The following is a 20974-nucleotide window of genomic DNA, read 5'->3' as shown; positions in this document are numbered from 1 at the left end:
TGGAGTATTTTGGCTTTTGTGAGATTCTAAAAAATAAAATAAAAAACATTGAAAACTTTCTCCACACAATGCTCTTGAGAGTAATTACGGGGAGATGAGTAGTTCAATTATACTCCTACAGTTATGTAAGTAATAATTAAGCATTAAAAAATAGACATTCCAAATTGAAATTTCACATTTTATTAGGTCGTTCAGAAATTTCAACATCAAAGCTAAGTTACATCGTGGCATTTATATTCAAAATTTTTCATACAAAATTTCTGGACGATTAAAATATTTTATAACCATAGAACTAAAAAATTGGCATTTATTAACTGCTATAGAACACTTTTCTTTTTTATTATACGATAATTTTAAACTTTGGAAATGTTAAACAGTAAGTAACAAATTCATGATCTGCATATTAATCTTAAATGTTTTCCAATTATATTAAATGGTCTTATGTTTTTGTTACTATTATTAATCTTATCGTTTTTCTAAGATTTTTTAAAATTTTAATTAGATAATTAGATTTAGTACTTTTTACAATATAATGGATTTTTTCAAAAATAAACTGTGATCCAGATTACAACTATTATTCATATAATATTTAAGTTTAAATGCATTATAACAAGTATAAACGTGTTATTGCCAATTTTTAATTTTACCGGAGAACTAATGCAAAAAAAATAATTACACTTAACGCATTAAAATTTTTTTTCAGATAAGATTTTTGTAGAATATTGATTAAATAAATTTAGTTCGGATTATTGAATTCTATACAAATTTTACTATAATAAAATATATTTAACTTAATATTGATATATTTGTCAATGAAATGTATTGACTTATGAATTGTTAAATTTGTTAAAAGTTGTTAAATTAAAATTTTGCGTTTTAATTTAGATGTTAGAATATAAAAGCCCTTGTTTTATTTGTTAATTTATGATGTGAAAGTACTGAAAAAATTATTTTAAAAACTATTCACACGATAATGATTTCTTCTATCTTATAAATATATTACAGTAAATTTTAATTTTTAAATTTATGAATTATAATTTGACAGTAATTAAAATTAATAAGCATTGAAAGAAAATATTTTTGTTTTTATTAAAAAAATAAAGATCCGTGTTTTGAATTTTTTGTTCGATTAAAGTAATTAACTTCACCTTTTGGTATTAAGAGTTTTTTATTTCAAATATTTTGAGTTTTATTTTACTTTTTCTATATTTCTTTTAAGAAACAGCCTAATTTAAGAGTATTTAATTAGTAAATGAGTTTTTTATTAATTATTTTTATAGTTTTTACCCTTGTACATAAGGATATATCATCAAATATTGCATTATAAATAGAGAAATTAAAATTATATTTATAAGTAATAAACTGAAACAAAATTAAATATAAAATAACACTCTTACTTAAATGATGGATTAGAAGTACAGTTACTAATAAGTAAGTTTTAACGAACATAAAATAAATAACCAGGTATTTTTACACGAAACAACAAAATAATCACAAAATTTATTAAATTAAGTATTTTTACAACTCAACGTTATAAAATTTAGTTAAAATGTGTAAAAAAAAAAAATTAGTTACTTAAAAATAAATTTTTTTTCTCGAAAAATAATATTATTTAATGAATAAGATAAGCTACGTAAAAATTATTAGATTTAATATACAAATTTAATAAAATAATATAAAAATCTCATTTCTTTTCAAATAAGTATTAAATGTATTATATTAGAACAACATTAGATTTTTTACCGCAAACAAAAATTTTTCATTTAAGTTCCATGACAAAAAAAAATTGAGTATGAAAATAAAATTATGTAATTACTCAATATTGATTTATGAAAATATTCTATATTCAATATTCTATATGTCAAAAAATTCAAGGTTTATAAAATTGTTTAATTAATTTAAAATAGTATTCCCCAGCAGTGAATGAGAACATAAAAGTATGACAAATGGTTACAATCTATACAATGTATTCAGTTTTATCTCTATGATTTTCAAACTATAAAAACATGTAAAAATAGTTCAAAATTTGATATTCATCAACCATTTGATCATAACTTTAAAATAAAAGTAATTATTTCAACATTGGACAATTATCTCGTATGGATTTATACCCAGTTTACTCTACATTTGCATACTAAATACTGTGATATCATTTTGGAACTTTAAGTTGCAACATATATGGTCTTAGCCACTTAATACTTTAATGATACATGACTTCTGCGTACAAAAAAAAAAAATTGAAATGATCTCCCTCGGTCGTTATAGAATACGTATTTCGTACCAAATACGAAAATAGAGAAAATTATCTTTTTAGTTTGTTTCCATTTCGTTACAGAATGTTACCACTATTATTTGGTTGTTTTGATCGTTATTCATTAAGATTGTTTTGTTTTTATGTATTTTACTTTTTAAATATATTAATACTTCATTTTTTTATAATTATTTTTAATTGAAACAATTATTGTAATTATTATTATCCATGATTACATTTTTTATACAAAATTATTTATTATAGTGATTTAGTTAGAAGACGCAAATTTTATTTATTCATTTTTGAAATAACATGTCTTATTTTTATTATTTATTAGCTGATTAATGCAGAAAGAATGTATATAATAAAATCATTTCTTATCTGAGCTGCTCATATTTAAGATATTTAATGAAAAAATAAGCTTACCTAAACTACTTGAAGAATCGCGTGAAGAATCATGGTCATTTACAGATGTACTATATCCTGTAGCTATTTCTAAATTTGGACTGACTTCTTGCCATCCATCTTTACTATCAGCAGTTGCACTAATAGTTCCTTCACTACTACTACTGCTTTCGCCGTCGTTGTCATTTGACATTTTTTTCGGTATGTGTTTCCTTTTTTCTTGACTACTGTCGTTCTGATATCTATTCTTTTTGCGAGATTTCGTAGATTTATCACCATCAAATTTTATCCGCACTTCCTCTGACCAATCTCCATTTCCGTACGTTGGTCGCTCACTACTATCTTCGTTTTTATGCATTTTTTTGCCGTATGTTATAGATGGCATTGAGTTTTTTTCTTCGCTATTACTGATATGTTTAATGCTAGACGATTGTGATGTTGGTGGGACATCAAAAGTTAAAGGCTTTACGTTGTACAGCTGATCTTGCAGAGGATAACTACTTTCTCCTTGACTGTTGTCTTCTACACTGCCACTACCATGTGGTCTTCGCTGATTATGTTTTCCTCTGGCTTGTCTAGACCGCAACGCTAAACTTTGTTGATTTTGGTGGTCTAAGCCTTCTGAAGTGTACATTTCAGCAGAATTGCTTATTTCTTTGCTGGTGATACTGTGATGATGACCAGTAAAGTTCATCTCTGATGTCAAGGCTGATGGTATCGGTGGATGAGCACTATCACTTATAGAATAACCAGCTGTTGCAGTAACCGAGCCTACAGTGTCAACAGAAATCCGTTTTTCGGCGGCTATCACCAACCGAACAAAGAGTAAAATTACCTAGAAAAATAAATAATAATAATTAATATACATGCATACTTGTATGTTTGTTTCAATTGAAAAAAAATAATAGATTTTCATTAATAACTTTCATACAAAATATTACCAAATTATAAAAACTAGTCATTGTAGATTATATGTATGCTTCTTGGACGACAACAAATCCGTAAAATAATTGTTAATGAAAAATAAAACTTTGTATGCACTAAAACACTATGTCATGGTCTTTACATAAACAACGACAAAAACGAATTTTAAAAATCAAATCTAATATATTGACTCGCACTCGGACGACTTGACAATGAAGATTGGCCAGCGTGGGTTCGTGTTAGAAAATCGTTATTGAACGACTGAAGAGTGTTTTGGCCGCTGTCTTGGTCAATTCCATCAAAACAGTTACAGTTACGCATCAAGAAAGCGGAATAATTGCACATAGATGATGGTGGTGGACAGACAGAAAGTGGAAAACTCATCACAATATATATATATTATGAATTGCACATACACTCGTATGTTTAAAAAATTAAAACAAGTATTGAGAAAAAGCTAATTAAACGGTAAAGAAAGTAAAACCCATAGTTACCTCCTTCTGACATGGTCGTAATACTCAAATGCATTGTTAAATATATGTTCCGTATATTTACATTATGATATGAAATTTTCTCGTATATAAGATAAATTTTGCCTTATCTTCCAAATCATTTTTAATTAGCCCACAATTATCAAATATAAATAAAACACAGGAAATGTTTATGCTACTCATTTACTCCGCTTCAATTACAAAATCCAAATGAATGATGTAAAAAGTAAAAAGGTTAATTTTCTTTAAATGTGGGAGTAGAATAAGAAATTTTAAGTGTTAAATCGGTAAAAGTGAAATCGAAATTACCAATATACAATTTTTATAATAAAATTGTCTTCTCTCAAAAATAACTCTTTTGCAGCAAAGCTTAGTGATGTAATATTTTTAAATAATTTATTCATTTCTACATGTTCGAAAATAATTTGACATTTTTTAATTAATAACGTGGGTTTACACCTAAATCAAAAATTAAGGGACAAGTATATATTTCTAAATATTAACTATAATTAATGAATTAAATAATCATAGTACTACAATATTATTACTATTAAAATTTTAAAATAACCGAATACAAAAGGTTGACAACAAATTTAAATAAACAAAAGTTAATCGATGCAATACTATTAAATATATTGACTGTGTGAATATAAATAAAATTAAACGACATTACAGTATTGAAGACTAATATCTAAAAATTTTTTCATTTCAATAATTATGTATCACATTATTTATTAATTTTAGCACTATTTCATTTATCGTTTATTTTTTTATAAATCATATTATTAAAATGTTATTTACTATATCATACAATAATATAAACATTGACAAGTAATATAATTAATTTAACAAAATTAATTATTATTTAAAACTATTTTTTTTTTAAAGTAAAAAGTCCAGTAGTAAATTTCTATTATTCTTTAATAAAAAAAAAATTTAAATTAATAAATTGATCAAGTTAAGAAAAGCGTATAATCCTTAGTATTAATTAAACTGACATAATGATTACCAAAAAAAAACGTAAATCATGTTTAGTAAAATATTCTTAGAAATAGAAAATTCAATAAAAAATATCATTTCACTTTACAAATATTAGTTAGTGTGATCCAAATTTGGTAAGACACTAGTTTTCACAAAAACTATTGAGGATATTAAATTTTCGTAAAAAAAAAATATTTGATTTAATATACTGTAAAATAATATGTGGTTCAATAATTATTTTTTCGTACTTTTAGAGTTATAAAACCTTAAATTTAATTTTCTTAATTGGGAATCCTTATATTTAACTTCATAATTTAATAGACAAAAAATTATAATCAATTTGGTTCTTAAAATTCTGTTCTTACAATTTTTTATAACCCTGAAAGCAAGATGAAATAATTATTTAATCACATAATATTTTACAGTCTTTTGAAAATAATAATTTTTTTTTTATATAAAAAAATCTTAAACTCTCAATAATTTACGAGGAAATTATTGTACTACCATATTTGGATCACCCTGGATAGTAAATAAATTAACATTTTAGAAACACTAAATAAATTGAATCAACCAACATTTATTATTTGATACAAGTTAACATCTCACGCGTGTAGTTTTAAACGGTTGGGTCAACACATACTCATTTATGATTAAAATCGTTCACAAACTAGGTCAATGACTTAAGATATAATGCTTAAACTGTTTAATTTATAGAATTTAGAGAAATGTAGTATAAATAATATAAATAAATATGATATATAGTTTAAATGAAAAATAAAAAAGTAAAATGCAGTATTATTATAGTAGATCATCAACAAAATATGCAGTATAAAAACATGTTGATATTTTTTAGCTTTCGCTAAAAATTTAGATGCTATTAGTTCTAACATTTATTGCTTTCTGTCTGCTAAAAATAAATTATTAAAAATTTCTGAATTTACTAAGCCATTGTGTAATAATTTTAGAACAGTTTAATGGGGAAAGTATTTTACGTAGATGAATACGATAGATTCTACTAGGTAATTTTTCGTGACGTCTTACTGTAACAGTCATTTTTTATCTTATTGTATTGCATAGTTTGTGCATTATTTGTTACACAGTGATACAAATATAAAGTCGATAAATAAAACAATTATTTCTCTGTACAAACTAAAAAAGCCCAGCATAGTGAAGTTGCAACACAGAAGAAATGTAAAAAATCTGTTGAATTTCATAATTTGTATATTTTTAATTTTATGATTTCTATGATTAAAACTTCAATATTGAATGCTTATTAAATTATTTGCTTAATTGAAAATAACGTTAATTTTTTACTTTAACTGTCAATTAAACATAATAGTGCAATCGTCGGGGAATTGTTTTTTAATATTGTAGTACATTCCATAAACATAAATTTAATGTAGGTTAAGAGTTGTTCGATTTTCCGGAATATTTACTAAATCGAGTTGAAAAAAATGACATATGTGAGTTTCTTTTAAACCCTTCCTGTACTTTAATTTTTGACATATAAATAGCGATATAAAGTTTAGGATCTCTAGTATACTTTTATAATTCTTATTTTGATCATTGTTTTATAAAAATGTTATATCTCTTTAAAATACACAGATATTGATTCAAATCAATCAACGGAAAACTGATAATTTATAGGACAAACGTAAAAAAACACACACCATCATACATATAATCATACGATTTTAGCTTCCCATCTAAGCTAAAATCGTTTAAATCGTTATTGTTTACAATTTAAATTTCATTAATTGTAAAATAACTTAGTCATAATCACAATTTTAATACAATTTATATTTATTCTCTTTCCTCTCATTTTTTTATTATCGTTAATATTATTTTTCTGAAATTTTAAAGGGGATAATTCCCTGCAAGTCACCACAATTAGCGTCTATGAACTTAAACACATACCAGTATATTTATGAATTTAAATGAAAATAAAATAATGAAGTTAGTCCTAGACAAGAGGTGGCTAGGAACATGAACGCCGACCTATAACATCCGCCCCATTCGCAACCTAACCGTCCCATTCATTAAAAGAATCATCAAAAATTTACCAGCCGTGATTAGTGACACACAGTTTTTTTATTTTATTTTTTTTATTCTTAATTAACTATAAAATAATTGTTATATATCTTAAAATTATTTAAACATTAGAAATTTTTTGAAAATGTAGTTATAATACGAAAACATATAATAATATTAAAATATTATTATTAATCATAATAAGCAGAAATATATTTATAAAACGTATACTGGATTTTTACAGTCAATCATTAACCTTAAATTAATTTTTAGAATTTATAACCTATTGTTTTATTAAATTTAAAAAAAATCATAATCATAAACAATAAAAACTTTAAGATATAAGTTTTTAATCAAATTAGTTATTATTGTTATTTTAATACTTCATTTTTTTTATTTATTTGCAGTATTTAAAATTTGCTTAAATTATCTTTACATATTATAAAAATTTTATAAAGTAAATAAGTATTATTTAATTTTGACGTAAATTATAGTAACAAGGAATATAACGAACATAATCATTTAATACTAATAAAATTTAATGATAAATAATGTGTATATTTATTATGCACTTAGTTTATAATTCAGATTGATTGTATTTCATTAATTTACTTAATATGCATACAACATTTTAATTTTATTATTGTGAAAATAATTTTATTTATTTATAAATTAATAAATATTTACAATAAATTTAAATAGGATATCATTCTTCTTAAGTGTGTATTTTTAAATGCAAATGTAATCTGATTATTATAAAATCAAAACAGTATATACATTTTTTATATAATAAGAAAAATAGAAAGATATTTAAATGATCAAAACTGTTATAAATTATTTGTTTTATGTTTATTTATATAACCCAGTATCACATAGATTATTTAAAGTTTAAAATTCTAATAATTAAAAATAGTTAATATCTAAAAACAAATAGTAAAAAATCGTTTTGTACACGAATATTTTGATTTATACCATAAGGACTAAGTTTCTTAAATAAATAAGTATGTTCACATAACATATAACATCAGATTTTTGTATTGCAATGTGATCTCTTAATTAGAAAATCTCAAAGTGCTATAAGCTCCATTGTTAGCTTGTTGAGGTTGTTGTGGTGTTGACTCAAATTTATATGCAAATTCTGAAGTTTTGGTAGGCAAAGCAGTAGTAGACTTAATTCCAGATGAAAATTCGCTCTTCAATGAAGGTTGAATACGTGCTTGTTCTACTGGAGCTGAGTTAAAAGACACAATAGATTGTTGGGGTTGTTGTGGAACGGATGGTAAATTGACGTAGAATTGTGGCTGTTGATATTGCTGTGGGATTGCTGTATATTGGATTTGTTGTTGAGTGTTTGGAGCTAATACACTCTTAACTTGGGGAGTTGTTGGATGATGAGTAATGAAGGCAAATTCGGATGGGGGAACAGCTGCTTGTGGTTGTTGAACGTATTGTGAAGCTGGAGCAGTTTCGACAAATTGTCCCTGTTGTTGCTTGAAATTTGCCAAACTTGGTGCAGCTTCAACAAATTGTCCTTGTTGTTGCTTGAAATTAGCCAAACTTGGTGCAGCTTCAACAAATTGTCCTTGTTGTTTGAAACTGGCTAAAGCTGGATCATTTGCGACGAATTGTGGTTTAAACTCTGAAGGAGCTAATTTGTTAAGAGGTGATGAAGTAGAAGGTAATAAGGCAGAAGATGATGATTGTTTGGTAACGTATTGTGGAATAGCAGATGGTTGAGGTGCTTGTACATAATACTGTTGTGTGTTGAAAGCTGCAGGGTTAATAAACATATACTGTATGCCTGGGAAGTCAAATGCTGTTGGGAATTGTTGAGCTAAGAGCTGTTGTTGTCCTTGGTATGGTTGAATATAGTATTGAGGTTGAGGATATCCTAAGATTTGATTAGGTGGTTGTTGTAGTTGCTGCTGAGCTTGGAAAGAAGGTGTAGCAGATTGTGGAGTTTTTCCAAATGACTGTTGTGGTTTAGAACTAGGTGTTGATGAGAAGTCACGTTCGATATCTTCTAAACGAGTTTGTGTTTGAACTGCTGGACCGTTTTGAAAAGTGGACTGAGATAGTGATTGTGTTTGATATTGGGATGGTGAGTTGGTATGTGTTTGTGCCAAACACATACTGGCTAAGGTGAATACTAAACCAATAGAAAACATCTGCAAAAATATAAGTACAACTTTGTATTAATTTTTAATTTTTCGGAGTTGATAGTATATAAAAAATCTTATTTACCTTGTATGACATGTTTGTATATTGTTTTTTAGTTAATGTTCACTGAAGCTCAGATTGAAGCAACTGATGTATATTTCGAGATTTAATAGCAGTTATATACTCAAACGTATCTACACAATTTGAATACTAATCGTAATGACTTTGTATTGAGATAATAGGACATCGTTTTATTGGTGGGATTTGAAATAAACCAGTCAACTTGTTTTATGCGGATAGATGTACACTTAACGTAACGTTTCCGGATTTTTTTTGTGTTTAAGAACATAAACGGCTATTAACTCAGCATTAGTTGATGGTCCAGTTTCACTTTCTTCTCATCAGATTCACTGTCCCTTGTAAAGGTATGGACACATTCCACAAACTAGTGAACTATGTCGTTTGTGATAATTTTAACGATCACTTCATATGTTGTTAAAACAAGTTTCATTCGTTGTTTGGTATTAGTGTAGGTCGTAATAACAGCTTAAATATCCGTTTAAAATTTAAAAATCTAATATAATATTTTAAACAACCAATGCATGACATGCTTAATTTATCAAATTGTTGGACAAAATTCAATTTGAACAATGCAAAAATTATCTCAGTAATCCTCAAACTACAAAATTCATGTTTTTATATTTACATGATTGAGTTAATACGCGGTTAGTATATAAAATTACTCTAATATCTTGAATTGAAAAATTAAAAAAAAAAATGGTCTTTCAACAGTTTATATGTCTGGCATACAAATATATACTTAAACAATTCAGATATTTTCTATATTTATTGGATAAATAATGTCTAAAATGAGTTATTTTTCTAAAGAAAATTATAGATAAATAAAGCAAAAAAAAATTTAATCTTTTTGATATTTTGATTGTTGAGCTAAATTTTGATTATCCATCTAGACAAATGTATTATTATGCTGGCTGATTCTTTTAACACCAGCTACTCAATTTCTTTTAAAATAATAATTGTTTAGCTGATTTTTTTTTTTGATTTTGTTAGTTACATATACAGAATGTACAGTAAGTAAGGAAACAGATCAATTGTTAAAAACAATGAAAACAATATTAACCTATTTCCTTGCTTACTGAACATTCTATGTATCATCATTTATCAATTATAATATTTTGTTTTTTTTAATTGATTCTTAATGTTGTATAAGGGTGTCAACTTTATTTTTAACATAGATATATACTTAACTAGCTTACACAATAGAAACTGATATAATGAAGACAAAGATTGGCCGATAACGATTTTTGGATAACGANAAAGATTGGCCGATAACGATTTTTGGACTAACACATTGGAAGTTATTAGCATTTCAAAATATAGTCTGGAGGTGAAGCATTTTTATAATAATAATATATTTTTATAATTAACTATTTCTCGGCCGCACTCCTCCTCCCACAAAGGTATAAAAATGTAAATATCTACCAAAGCACTAGTCCAAAAATTGTTATCGACTAGTCATTTTCTTAATTAGACCATTTCTCTATTTTATAAGCTAGTTAAATATGCATGTTACCATTAAATAAAATAAAGTTGAATTCCCTATAAAACATATATGATAGACCTAAAAATTAATTTATGACAAATAAGTGAAAATGCACATATATCTATCAAAATCAAAAAAATAAATAAATAAATATTTCCAGAGAAATTATGTGGCTAGCTTTAATATTATTACTTATTATAGCAATAACAATAACTTCACTAATTTCTTAAGATGGCTATTAACATATTTAGGAGCTAAATTATTAAAGTTCTATTAGGTTTATTTATTATGATATTGTTTTCTACTGTTTGCATCCACTATATTTTTGAAGTTCAATTTTAATTTTCAAGTTTTTTAATAATAGAATCCCCTTACTACAACATTTGATAAATATCGTTACTGTCGCTGAACGCTTTCCATAGATTAATACTAAAATAACTACAACAATCTCCTACGTGAGTAATAGTCGTTATAAAATAGTTAAAACGAAGAAATGAATTCTGCTAAAAAATTTATTATAGTATAATTTTATTATTATATTATAATATAAACTGGTTACATTAATATACATATTCTACCTATTATAACATTGACAAAACGGTTTATTTCGTATTATGAAAATCGTTTTGTTAAATAAATCTACTTTCTCCATGCATTCCATGCATCATCATTATCATCACACTATGTGTAAAAACGAGTATAAATGTAATTGAATCTACATTACAGGTAATGTCATGTTATGAAATGATAAGTAAGTACCTAATATAATTTGACAAAAAAAAGAACAATTTGGACAAACTAACCAAAAACTGTTTCGGTATTTACTTTCAATAATAAACTACGATTATTTAAGATTTAATATTCCAAGCATATTATCATCCACTTATTATTATTGTAGTATATGGATTAGCTGTTTGTAAGTTATGCAAATAACGTCAATAATGTAATTGAGCGGAACGCCTACACAGGTACAACAACTAGTCACTTAAAATAATTGGGAGACGTGTAAATAAGAATTCGTATTAGAGTAATACCAAGTAAATACAGAATAGAACAGATCTAACTGACAACTCATATAATTTATGATCTACATCAAATTTTATACTTTTTTTTTTTTTTTTTAATCAATTTTTACAATACAGAATATATTGTATATACAATATAGCCATTTATAGATAAGTTTTAAAGAAAAATGTTGATACCAAAAACTCTTATTTTAATACAGTAGTTTATACAACATTTTGAAATTTGTTAAATTTTGATTATTTTTTACAATTATAAGTACGCGATTTCTTTTCTATGGATTATAATAACGTTTAACGCACTTTATACTGAAATCATTATCTCTAATCTTTATATCGAAAGTTAGAAACATTATCGTATGTCAACTACAGGTGTTCATGGTTAACCAAGTTAAAAGTGATAACAATTATTAATTTGCGTGATTTTATCATTGTAATCATATTATTATAGAATATTCCTTGTTTGGAACTTGGATAATAAAATGCACTAATTCACTATGATTCACGTTTAAATTTATGATATATGATCTTATTTAATTAAAAACTCAACATGTTTTAGACAATGTTTCTATAATTTGTTTTAATAATCTTAACTATACTACTACTTGTTTTTGCATGTCAACTACAAATGCTTATTCAAATATTAATAATTTTCATGGAAAAGACATCGCGTACTGTTATTATTAAATAACATACTAAGTGTTTACTTCTGTAGTTTACATAATATGGACTAATATTTGATACCATAGGAAAATTGTAAAAAAAAAAATCAAAATTTAAGAAATTTAAAAATGCTGTATAAACGTAACTACTGAATTAAATTAAGAGTTTTTGATATAAAATTTTTCTTTAAAACTTATCTATAAAATGGCTATCTTCAAATCTTAAAAAAATTAATTTTTAAAATATTTTATAGATCATAAATTATATGAATTGTCAGTTAGACCTGTTCCACTCTGTATACATATTCCAAGTATAACTAATTTTACGCAACAAAAAATTATATAAAAGCTTATGAGTAAATACGAAAAATTCTGCATGAACATTGGTGCGAACAGCGCCCGTACTATGATTAATGGTACCTTAGACTTAATTAAATACAACTAAATGGACTTTTTGTTGATAACCTCGCGGGAACATAAAGCGTCAAATAATGCTCGGGTCATCCTGAGCGTACGTCTTATTCGCCCGATCTGAGTCGCCTAAGTTTGGCTCTAAGCACAAAACAAGTGGATAGCGATGTAAGTAACAACAGGATTGGCTCTAACTTTTGTAGAAAACTCTAATTTTATTAGATTTCTGTTAAGCTTCGCAAAATAAATTCTCGTTTAAGATCTTTGACATATGTTTCCATTGATGTACTCCAGGACCGACCTTAGTAATTAAGTTCTTGAACATTAGTAGAGTACCAAATAGTAATTTGAGTTATAAAAAGAGTATAGATAAAATCTAATTAAATTAACAAGAAAATTAAAGTTTTCTACAATAATCGGACTAATGCTATTCGATTAAAATAAATTCCTTAATGATTATCATGCTTAAAAATCAAAGACTACTGTTAATAAGTTCGTCGAACTTAATAACATTTTAATGTATGAGTAAGTCAATAATTACCAGCTATAATTCGATAAATAATTAAAACCTAAAAATCACTTCTATTTAGATTATATCTTACTATTGCAATGCAAAATTAAATACTACATTTTCTTAAGTATTTAATTTTTATGACATTTTCCTTAAACGTTTTTATCGGTTTTAAATTGATATAATTTTTTATTCCAAAAAAATGTAAGTGATTGACGAAAAATAGTTTTTTATTAATGGTATCGGTTTCAAGAAATCAAATCCTATTACATAAAATAGTTACATTTTTGTGAATAAGTAATTAACTTATATTCTTCCGGTAAGGTTTACCCACGCGTAAACAAACTCATTTGAACGTGAAAAGATATTTTTTCAATAACGGTAAGATAATTTATAATTTTTTTGTCATAATAAATATCGCAATGGTTTACTGAAACGATGATTTATTTTTCGATTTTAATTAATTCGCCTGTAACAGTGGAACCTGTTTAAAATATAATCTTGACAAAGCGTTAACTTGTACTAAGCAAAAAATATTTGCTTTCCCATCAAATATATTGTACTCTGAATATTATTTAATAAAATTCAACTTGTTCTTGACGAAGATTGTTTTCTGTTCCGTGTCATTCTGAAATGAACTTTTTTTACCGTACAATAAATTATCATTTCAAAGGTCTAGGATTAAAGAAAATTACTAACCAATTTCTTAATTATCAAAAGTGCAAAATTAAATTTCCATTTTCCATTTATACTAAAGAAAAATTGTACTTCTTCTTAAAAAATATGCCATCATTATATTAATGGTATACCATATTCACATAAAAAAATATTTTATATATTGGTTAATGTAAACTAATATTTGAAAAAATCCCAATTTCGGCTGATACGTTCCAATAATTCGATTTATACTAATAAGTATATAATCTACAAACACAAATTTTTGCTTACAAAAAACAATATATTAACTATATATTATATATAATATACTTAATAGTATACTATAATTAATTTTTACATATACTTCTAGAATTATAAATTAATAACTGTAAATATAATATTATACAAATAAACTATTACAATTACATTGCTTTTTTAACGACGTAAGACCACTTTTAGATCTTTATTTAATGAATATTTAAAAAATCACCAATTTATTTAAAAAAGGGAACTTTTCATTCAGGTCATAATTTACTCATAAGGTACAAATATGAAATTGTTATTTTTAAACAATATCGTACGAAAGCATTTAATTTTTTTTTTTGCTAATACTGGTTTTTATAGAGTAAATTAGCTAATAGATTTATAAACTATTTTTAGTTTTGTTTGATATTTCAAGGTTTGAAAATAAAAAGTACAATGAAAGTACAACTTATAGTAAAACTGTTGTTTATACATCTGTGAAATTTTAAGTTACATCATGTCATTAAAAATAATATAAGACATCATTTTTATAACTTTTTATTGAATATTGTAAGGTATCTTTAATTATGTAATTGCAATGTGGGAACACGTCCGGATGTACACAAGTAGATGCTTTTCACACGAACCACAGGAAGTCGAATAACTGGTCCGGATTGTCAATGTTATTGTTGTATCATTTGTGTCAACATTTTAGAGAAAGTGGTTTTCCAGCAGAATCTAGTCTGCAATACATATGGACTACGTTAAATATTTCAGAGTTTTTTTTCGCACACATGATAATTTCACTGGTAATCGCAATAAAACCGCTTATGATTTATACATTTAATAATCCCCTTATAAATTTATCAACATACAAGAATTGAAAATTTGTATAATATAAACCACAACTCTTAAAAGTATATCTTTTTGACCTAACAATGATATTTTTTTTCCTCATAACAGTTTTGTGCAATATCCTATTACCTGACGATGCTATGAATATTTTCACTCTCCTGCGACGACATTAATGATTAAAATAAAACAACTGAAAGAAGACTAATGCTATGAGTCTACCTGTTATTTATTTTTACCTTTACCTAGAACGTAATTTCTGCCAATTACAATAAGTTACTTGAAGAATGAGTATTGTCAAAAAACAAACTAGATATAAAATTGTGTTAATTATTTATCTAGTTTTGTTAAAATTTTAATATCAATTTAATAAAAATCCTTACAAAACATTTTAATTTTGTCTAACGGAAGGTATTTATTTTGCTATTTTATTTATTATTCATTTAAAAAAAAATTGAAATAAATTAATCAACTAACAATAAAGTAGGTGGTTAACTTATATTTGGATTCCCCTAAAAGTAACCTCTAAAGATAAATGAAAAATTTTTTAAATAATCAAGATAATTTAAATTTACGAAAAAAAATATAATTTTTAAATGTTGCCTTATTAAGTTATAAAGTGCCATCTAGCGGTGAAAGTACTCTAACCATGTACTGTGCTATGATAATACGTATAAGTGAAAACACTAATCTATTGAAATTGTTATTTAAATTTCAATTACTGACACATATCAGTTAAATGATTAGTAATTAAATCAATATGATTAAACTAATATCGTATGTTTATTAGTCATAATTACAATTAATTTAAAACTATTAATATTGTGTAAAAACTTTTAAATAATTTGTTTGTATTTTAGTAATATTATTAACATTTCATATAAATTTTATAATAATTCGCAAGTATGAATTTAGTGTCTTTGAACGAGTCTGAAAAAGTGTATATTATTCATGGAGTTGAGGTAAAATCTAGTTTAACCATAATATTTTTCATAATGTAATATATTTTTATTTTTTATTATTTCTGCTATCAAGAAACATGGATTTTTATTTTTAAATAAAATAAAACAATTGTTTAAAAAGCTTAGGATTAGTATTTACTCTTTTTTTTTTATATATATATATATATATAGGAAAATTTTCGCTGTGATGGTCGTAGTCGGCAAGATTACAGACCTATGGAATTAGAAATGGACATTGTTAGTAATGCTAATGGTTCAGCACGTCTTCGTTTAGCGAATTCTGACATTTTAGTTTGTGTGAAAGTAGAAATTGATAGTCCTCTACCTGAAACTCCAAAAGATGGTAAAATAGAATACTTTGTTGACTGGTAAGTTGGAAAGTAACATTATGTACAATAAATCAAATTTTATTGCAATGATTTTTTAATTATTAACTTTGTTTTAGCTCTGCTAATGCAACTCCTGCATTTGAAGGAAGAGGTGGAGAACAGCTTGCTGCTGAACTTAGTCGCTTTCTTTATTTAGCTCATAGTCCAATTTTAAATTTATCTAAATTATGCATTGTTTCTGGTCAATCTTGTTGGAAATTATTTGTTGATGTTCTTATTCTTGAATGTGGAGGTAAGAATTGTAGTGTGATTTCCACTAATATTATTTCAAATGTAATGATTATTTTTATATGCTTTTTTTAAATCTTTAAATTCATTGTATAACATTAAACTGACATATAATATTTACTTAGTTTAATCTTTATAAATATAATCTAAGTTTATTGATTAAATATTTCTCCTAATTTATTATTTTTCACTATAAAACATAGAAATACAAATTATAAAGGTTAAATTATTTAACCATTCATTATTAATACTTTTAATTGTGGATTAATAAAAATCAAGTACATTGTATTTCTGAACATAAGGTACTTGTAAGTGGTGACAATCACCTACATTATATGATAGTTTATAGTAATTTAATGTGTGGGTAGGTACTGGGAAACTGTATAATAATACAAACCTGTACAATAATATAATTTTAATACACTTTTTTTTGTTGTATATTTAAATAGGTAATAAGACAGAAGTGAGTGACAGCTAAGATTCAGCTTGTTGTACATTTTTATCAAATTTACTGTTATAGTAGTTTTTTAATAACTTGACATTTATTTGGAAACAACTTCTCCTTTTTCCTCCCCTTTATCACAACTACTTGGGGCTGGCCATACCTATTATAAACTTCCACTTGACAGAATCTCCCATGTCATCTACACACATCAGCCTGTTTTTTTTTTCAACATTCATTTCCATAACTGTCCTTACAGCTTCCAAACCCTCCTTATAAGTTAACCAAACTATCTAAGTCTATTTTCTCTTATCTTATCCACAATTGAAGCTACATCTATACTCCCTTTTATATGTTCGTTCCATATCCTATCTTCTTTAATCTTTCCATTTATCCATCTAAGTATTCTCATCTCTGCTCACCCATTCGCATGTCCAACACTTTGAACCATACATCATAATTTATCTCACTTCAGTCTTATAGAACTTACCTTTCAACCTCATTGATATTCTTTTATTACGTAACACACCAGATGCTCCTCTCCACATTACTCTAACGCACTTAATCCTGTGTCTTATATTGTCATCAATACCACCGTTCTTTGCACAACTAATTTAAATACTTAAAAATTTCTACCTCTCCTATCACATCCTCACTTTTTGCTCCAGATCTCATTTCACTTACCTCATGTTCTCCTTTTTCAAACTCGTACTCTATATACTCTGTCTTACTCCTACTTATTCTTAAACCTTTTTGTTCAAGAGCTGATCTCCACACCTCTAGCCTTTGATTGATTTTCTCCCTATTTTCATCCTATTAACACTATATTATCTGTAAGTAATATGCACCACAGTACCTCTCCTTATTTATCATTAGTAATTTCATTCCCTATACTTTTCTATTAATTTTTTTTACACAAACATTTTTCATTTCTTTGGGAACAACTCATATTTTAAACAATAATTTAAGTTTTTATTTATGTTTATAAGTATTTGGTAAATATTTATTAATTGCATATTGTTTTTATGATTTTTAGGAAATTTGTTTGATGCAGTATCATTAGCCGCTAAAGCAGCTTTATGTAATACAAGTTTACCAAATATTACAGGAACTTATGAGGATGGAAAAAATGTAGATTTACAAATATCTGATGATCCATTTGATGCCAAACCTCTTGAAGAGGCTGGAGATTTACCAGTTTTAGTTTCTTTATGCAAAATTGGTAATAACTATGTAGCTGACCCAACTATAGAAGAAGAAATATGTGGAGCTGGATGTGTAGTTGTATCTGTTACTCCTAAAGGAAATATATCTGGTATATTAAAAAAAGGAGCTGGAAGTTTTATGCCAGATACATTAAATGAAATAATTATGGTAATAAAAAATAGTTTTTTTAAGTCACTAATCAGGTTTTTATTTATTAAATTAATTTTTCATTTGTAGTCTGGTTCACATATTGGTATTCTATTAAACAAAGCACTAGAAGAGACTCTAGCTCAAGACAAATTAAATACCATTAATAAAAAACAATTTGGTTTTTTGAAATAATACAATTGCTATTATTAAGTATTAATAAATTATATATTTGTAAATATTAAAAAATATATATTTTTTTCAACTATGATTGGTAATAATATATTGTTAATGTATAAAAACTTGCGAAAACAGGATTATCTGATATTTTTCTATGGAGTAAATATTTTCAATTAGTTTTATTGTTATGTATTATACTAAGTAATAATAAAACCTTGAAAAATATATATTACTTATTCTTATTTGTTACAGTTGAGATATAATGACAAAAAATTGTTTGAAATTGAAAAGTATTTTTGAACCTTTAATATAATAAGAGTTATAAGTATAAAAATGAAGTCGTAAAGAAATTATTAAATTTTAAATCATATTGTTAATGCTCTGTTTACTATTATTTATAACTATAGTAATTTTCGAATGCTTAACATTTTTCAAACCTCCACTTTTAATTATAGCTTAGAACTAATTATTTTGTACTATTTTAAACATTTATTCTTAAAATTACATAAATTGGCATATTTAAGGATTAAAAACAATTGTTAGTTAAATATAACAAGATTATCTAAGTGATTAAATAGATTTTGGAAATTTGATTACTTTATTATTATATACATTGGTGTAACTAGGGGACTAGGCAGATCTTAGTCTCCAATTATAAGAATAAGCTCTCCTCAAAAAATTTAGTTGATTATATGTACAGGTAATTCATTAACTATGATCATCCCTTATGCTTTAAATCAGTATCAACTTTCAATTTTCAAATAGTAACAATATTTTTATTATATGTCAGATTAGATTTAGTTTTAAAAAAATCTTTCGTAAACAATTTTTTTTTATTTTATTCAATTATCAGTGAGCTATGATTTATTAAAGTTAAGAGGACGTGAGTATTACTCACGTTGATTTATAAAAGTCACTTAGTTGTTTAGAGTCGTTTAGAATTTATTAAAATTGATTTTTTTTTTATTTTAAACAAAATTAATAAAGAAAAAATGGTTGCTATTTGAAAAACTAAAGTAGATATTGATTTGAGGGTTAAGGATGAAGATGGAATCTTTATTTTTCTTATTGAATAGTTCAACAAATACTTATAATAAATAAAATAATAACATATATGATAACACTAATATTTTTAAAGAAAATTCGTTTGGCATAGTTAGTCAATCACCCTGTGTTGTATAAAAATATTTTAAGGTGGGGTAAAAATTAATTAAGTAGTCCCAAAAATTTAATTCTAGTTGCATCTATGCTAATCAAAACTTATATTAATATTACATAAGTTACATGTAGCAGAATATACTTTCTTAGTCTATCATAAGCAGTCATTAAAAAAAAAAAAATCTAAAATGAACTTCAAATTTTTTTAATAACAACACTTCATTTTAAAACATTAAACACAAATTCATAAACGCCTATTAAGTCATAGTATGAGTAAGATCATGTTGCTACCACATTACTACTTTCGAATACAATGACCTCAGAATGACTACAACGATGTATATCGCACAGGTCTCTATAAGAGTAATTATGTTTTTGGACAAACATTAGACATAATTTAACTTGTAACTCATATTATGTCTTAAGAACAAGACATTAAATCGTATAACTTATTATAACAATAAAATTAATAAAAAAAAATTGCTCTCAAAGAAGATAAATATGTAATCATTTTCAAGTGAAGTTCTTGGTCTAAGACAATTACATTTCATTGAAAATTATAAATGAGGCAATGTATAATTTCAGTTGTATAAATTAATAAATGATCAATTAAAGAAATAAAAAGCCGTACTATAAATGTTATAAATATTTTACAAACAGGACCAAAACTATAATTTCTACATTCGATAATTTTTTAATTAAGTTTGTATTTTTGTAAATTAGAATAATAAACTTTTTCAATAGGAGAAATAAAAATGATTGAAACTTGTAGCCAGTCAACTGTTAAGATACGCCAAAATTATCCAGTAGACGTAATAATTATATCATAAATATATAGTATAAAAGATCAATTAAAAGATTATTATTTTATTGGAATAGTTATAATATATTACAGATTTTAAGAAAAATGAAAAGTTTCTCTGAACAGAAAATTAAATAATAACAAACAGAGATTTACGTATAATTTTAATTGTTAAAAGGTGATTGTTAACAAAGCAACCTTCATTGTGACTCCATTTAAATTTGCTAACTCGTTTTAAATATTTGATAGCTTTTATGATCTACGGATCATAATTAAATTAGCCACTACTATACAT

At 25.2% G+C, this 20974-nt stretch overlaps 3 protein-coding genes and 1 long non-coding RNA gene across 4 annotated transcripts in view; 2 read left to right on the top strand and 2 right to left on the bottom strand.

The window, feature by feature from the left end:
• LOC126904699 (uncharacterized) overlaps positions 1-3909 on the bottom strand; it is a 7333-nt gene extending 3424 nt beyond the window's left edge. Inside the window, exons 1-2 of the mRNA XM_050683920.1 lie at positions 3598-3909; positions 2678-3491 (exon numbers count right to left, since the gene is read on the bottom strand). Coding sequence (XP_050539877.1) covers positions 2678-3491; positions 3598-3618 — 835 coding nt within the window. The 5' untranslated portion in view covers positions 3619-3909. The remainder of the gene's footprint in view (positions 1-2677; positions 3492-3597) is intronic.
• A 4191-nt stretch (positions 3910-8100) lies between these two features.
• On the bottom strand, positions 8101-9470 carry LOC126904705 (protein bunched, class 2/F/G isoform-like). The gene is made up of 2 exons (XM_050683929.1): positions 9328-9470; positions 8101-9251 (listed from the first exon to the last, which is right to left on the bottom strand). Exons 1-2 carry the CDS (start codon positions 9337-9339, stop codon positions 8136-8138), a joined length of 1128 nt encoding a protein of 375 aa, XP_050539886.1. The 5' UTR covers positions 9340-9470; the 3' UTR covers positions 8101-8135.
• Positions 9471-9689: 219 nt separating this feature from the next.
• LOC126904721 (uncharacterized) lies at positions 9690-12620 on the top strand. Its single transcript, XR_007703806.1, has 3 exons — positions 9690-9968; positions 11534-11624; positions 11706-12620. It is a non-coding gene; the product is annotated as an uncharacterized LOC126904721 (long non-coding RNA).
• A 3275-nt stretch (positions 12621-15895) lies between these two features.
• LOC126904708 (exosome complex component RRP42-like) lies at positions 15896-18804 on the top strand. The gene is made up of 5 exons (XM_050683931.1): positions 15896-16127; positions 16299-16495; positions 16573-16748; positions 18223-18560; positions 18630-18804. Exons 1-5 carry the CDS (start codon positions 16071-16073, stop codon positions 18732-18734), a joined length of 873 nt encoding a protein of 290 aa, XP_050539888.1. The 5' UTR covers positions 15896-16070; the 3' UTR covers positions 18735-18804.
• Positions 18805-20974: the final 2170 nt, after the last annotated feature.

The sequence above is a fragment of the Daktulosphaira vitifoliae genome, unplaced genomic scaffold (genome assembly GCF_025091365.1).
Source record: "Daktulosphaira vitifoliae isolate Bord-2020 unplaced genomic scaffold, ASM2509136v1 Scaffold_4, whole genome shotgun sequence".
NCBI lineage: Eukaryota > Metazoa > Arthropoda > Insecta > Hemiptera > Phylloxeridae > Daktulosphaira > Daktulosphaira vitifoliae.
This window is presented reverse-complemented; position numbering and strand designations above follow the sequence as displayed.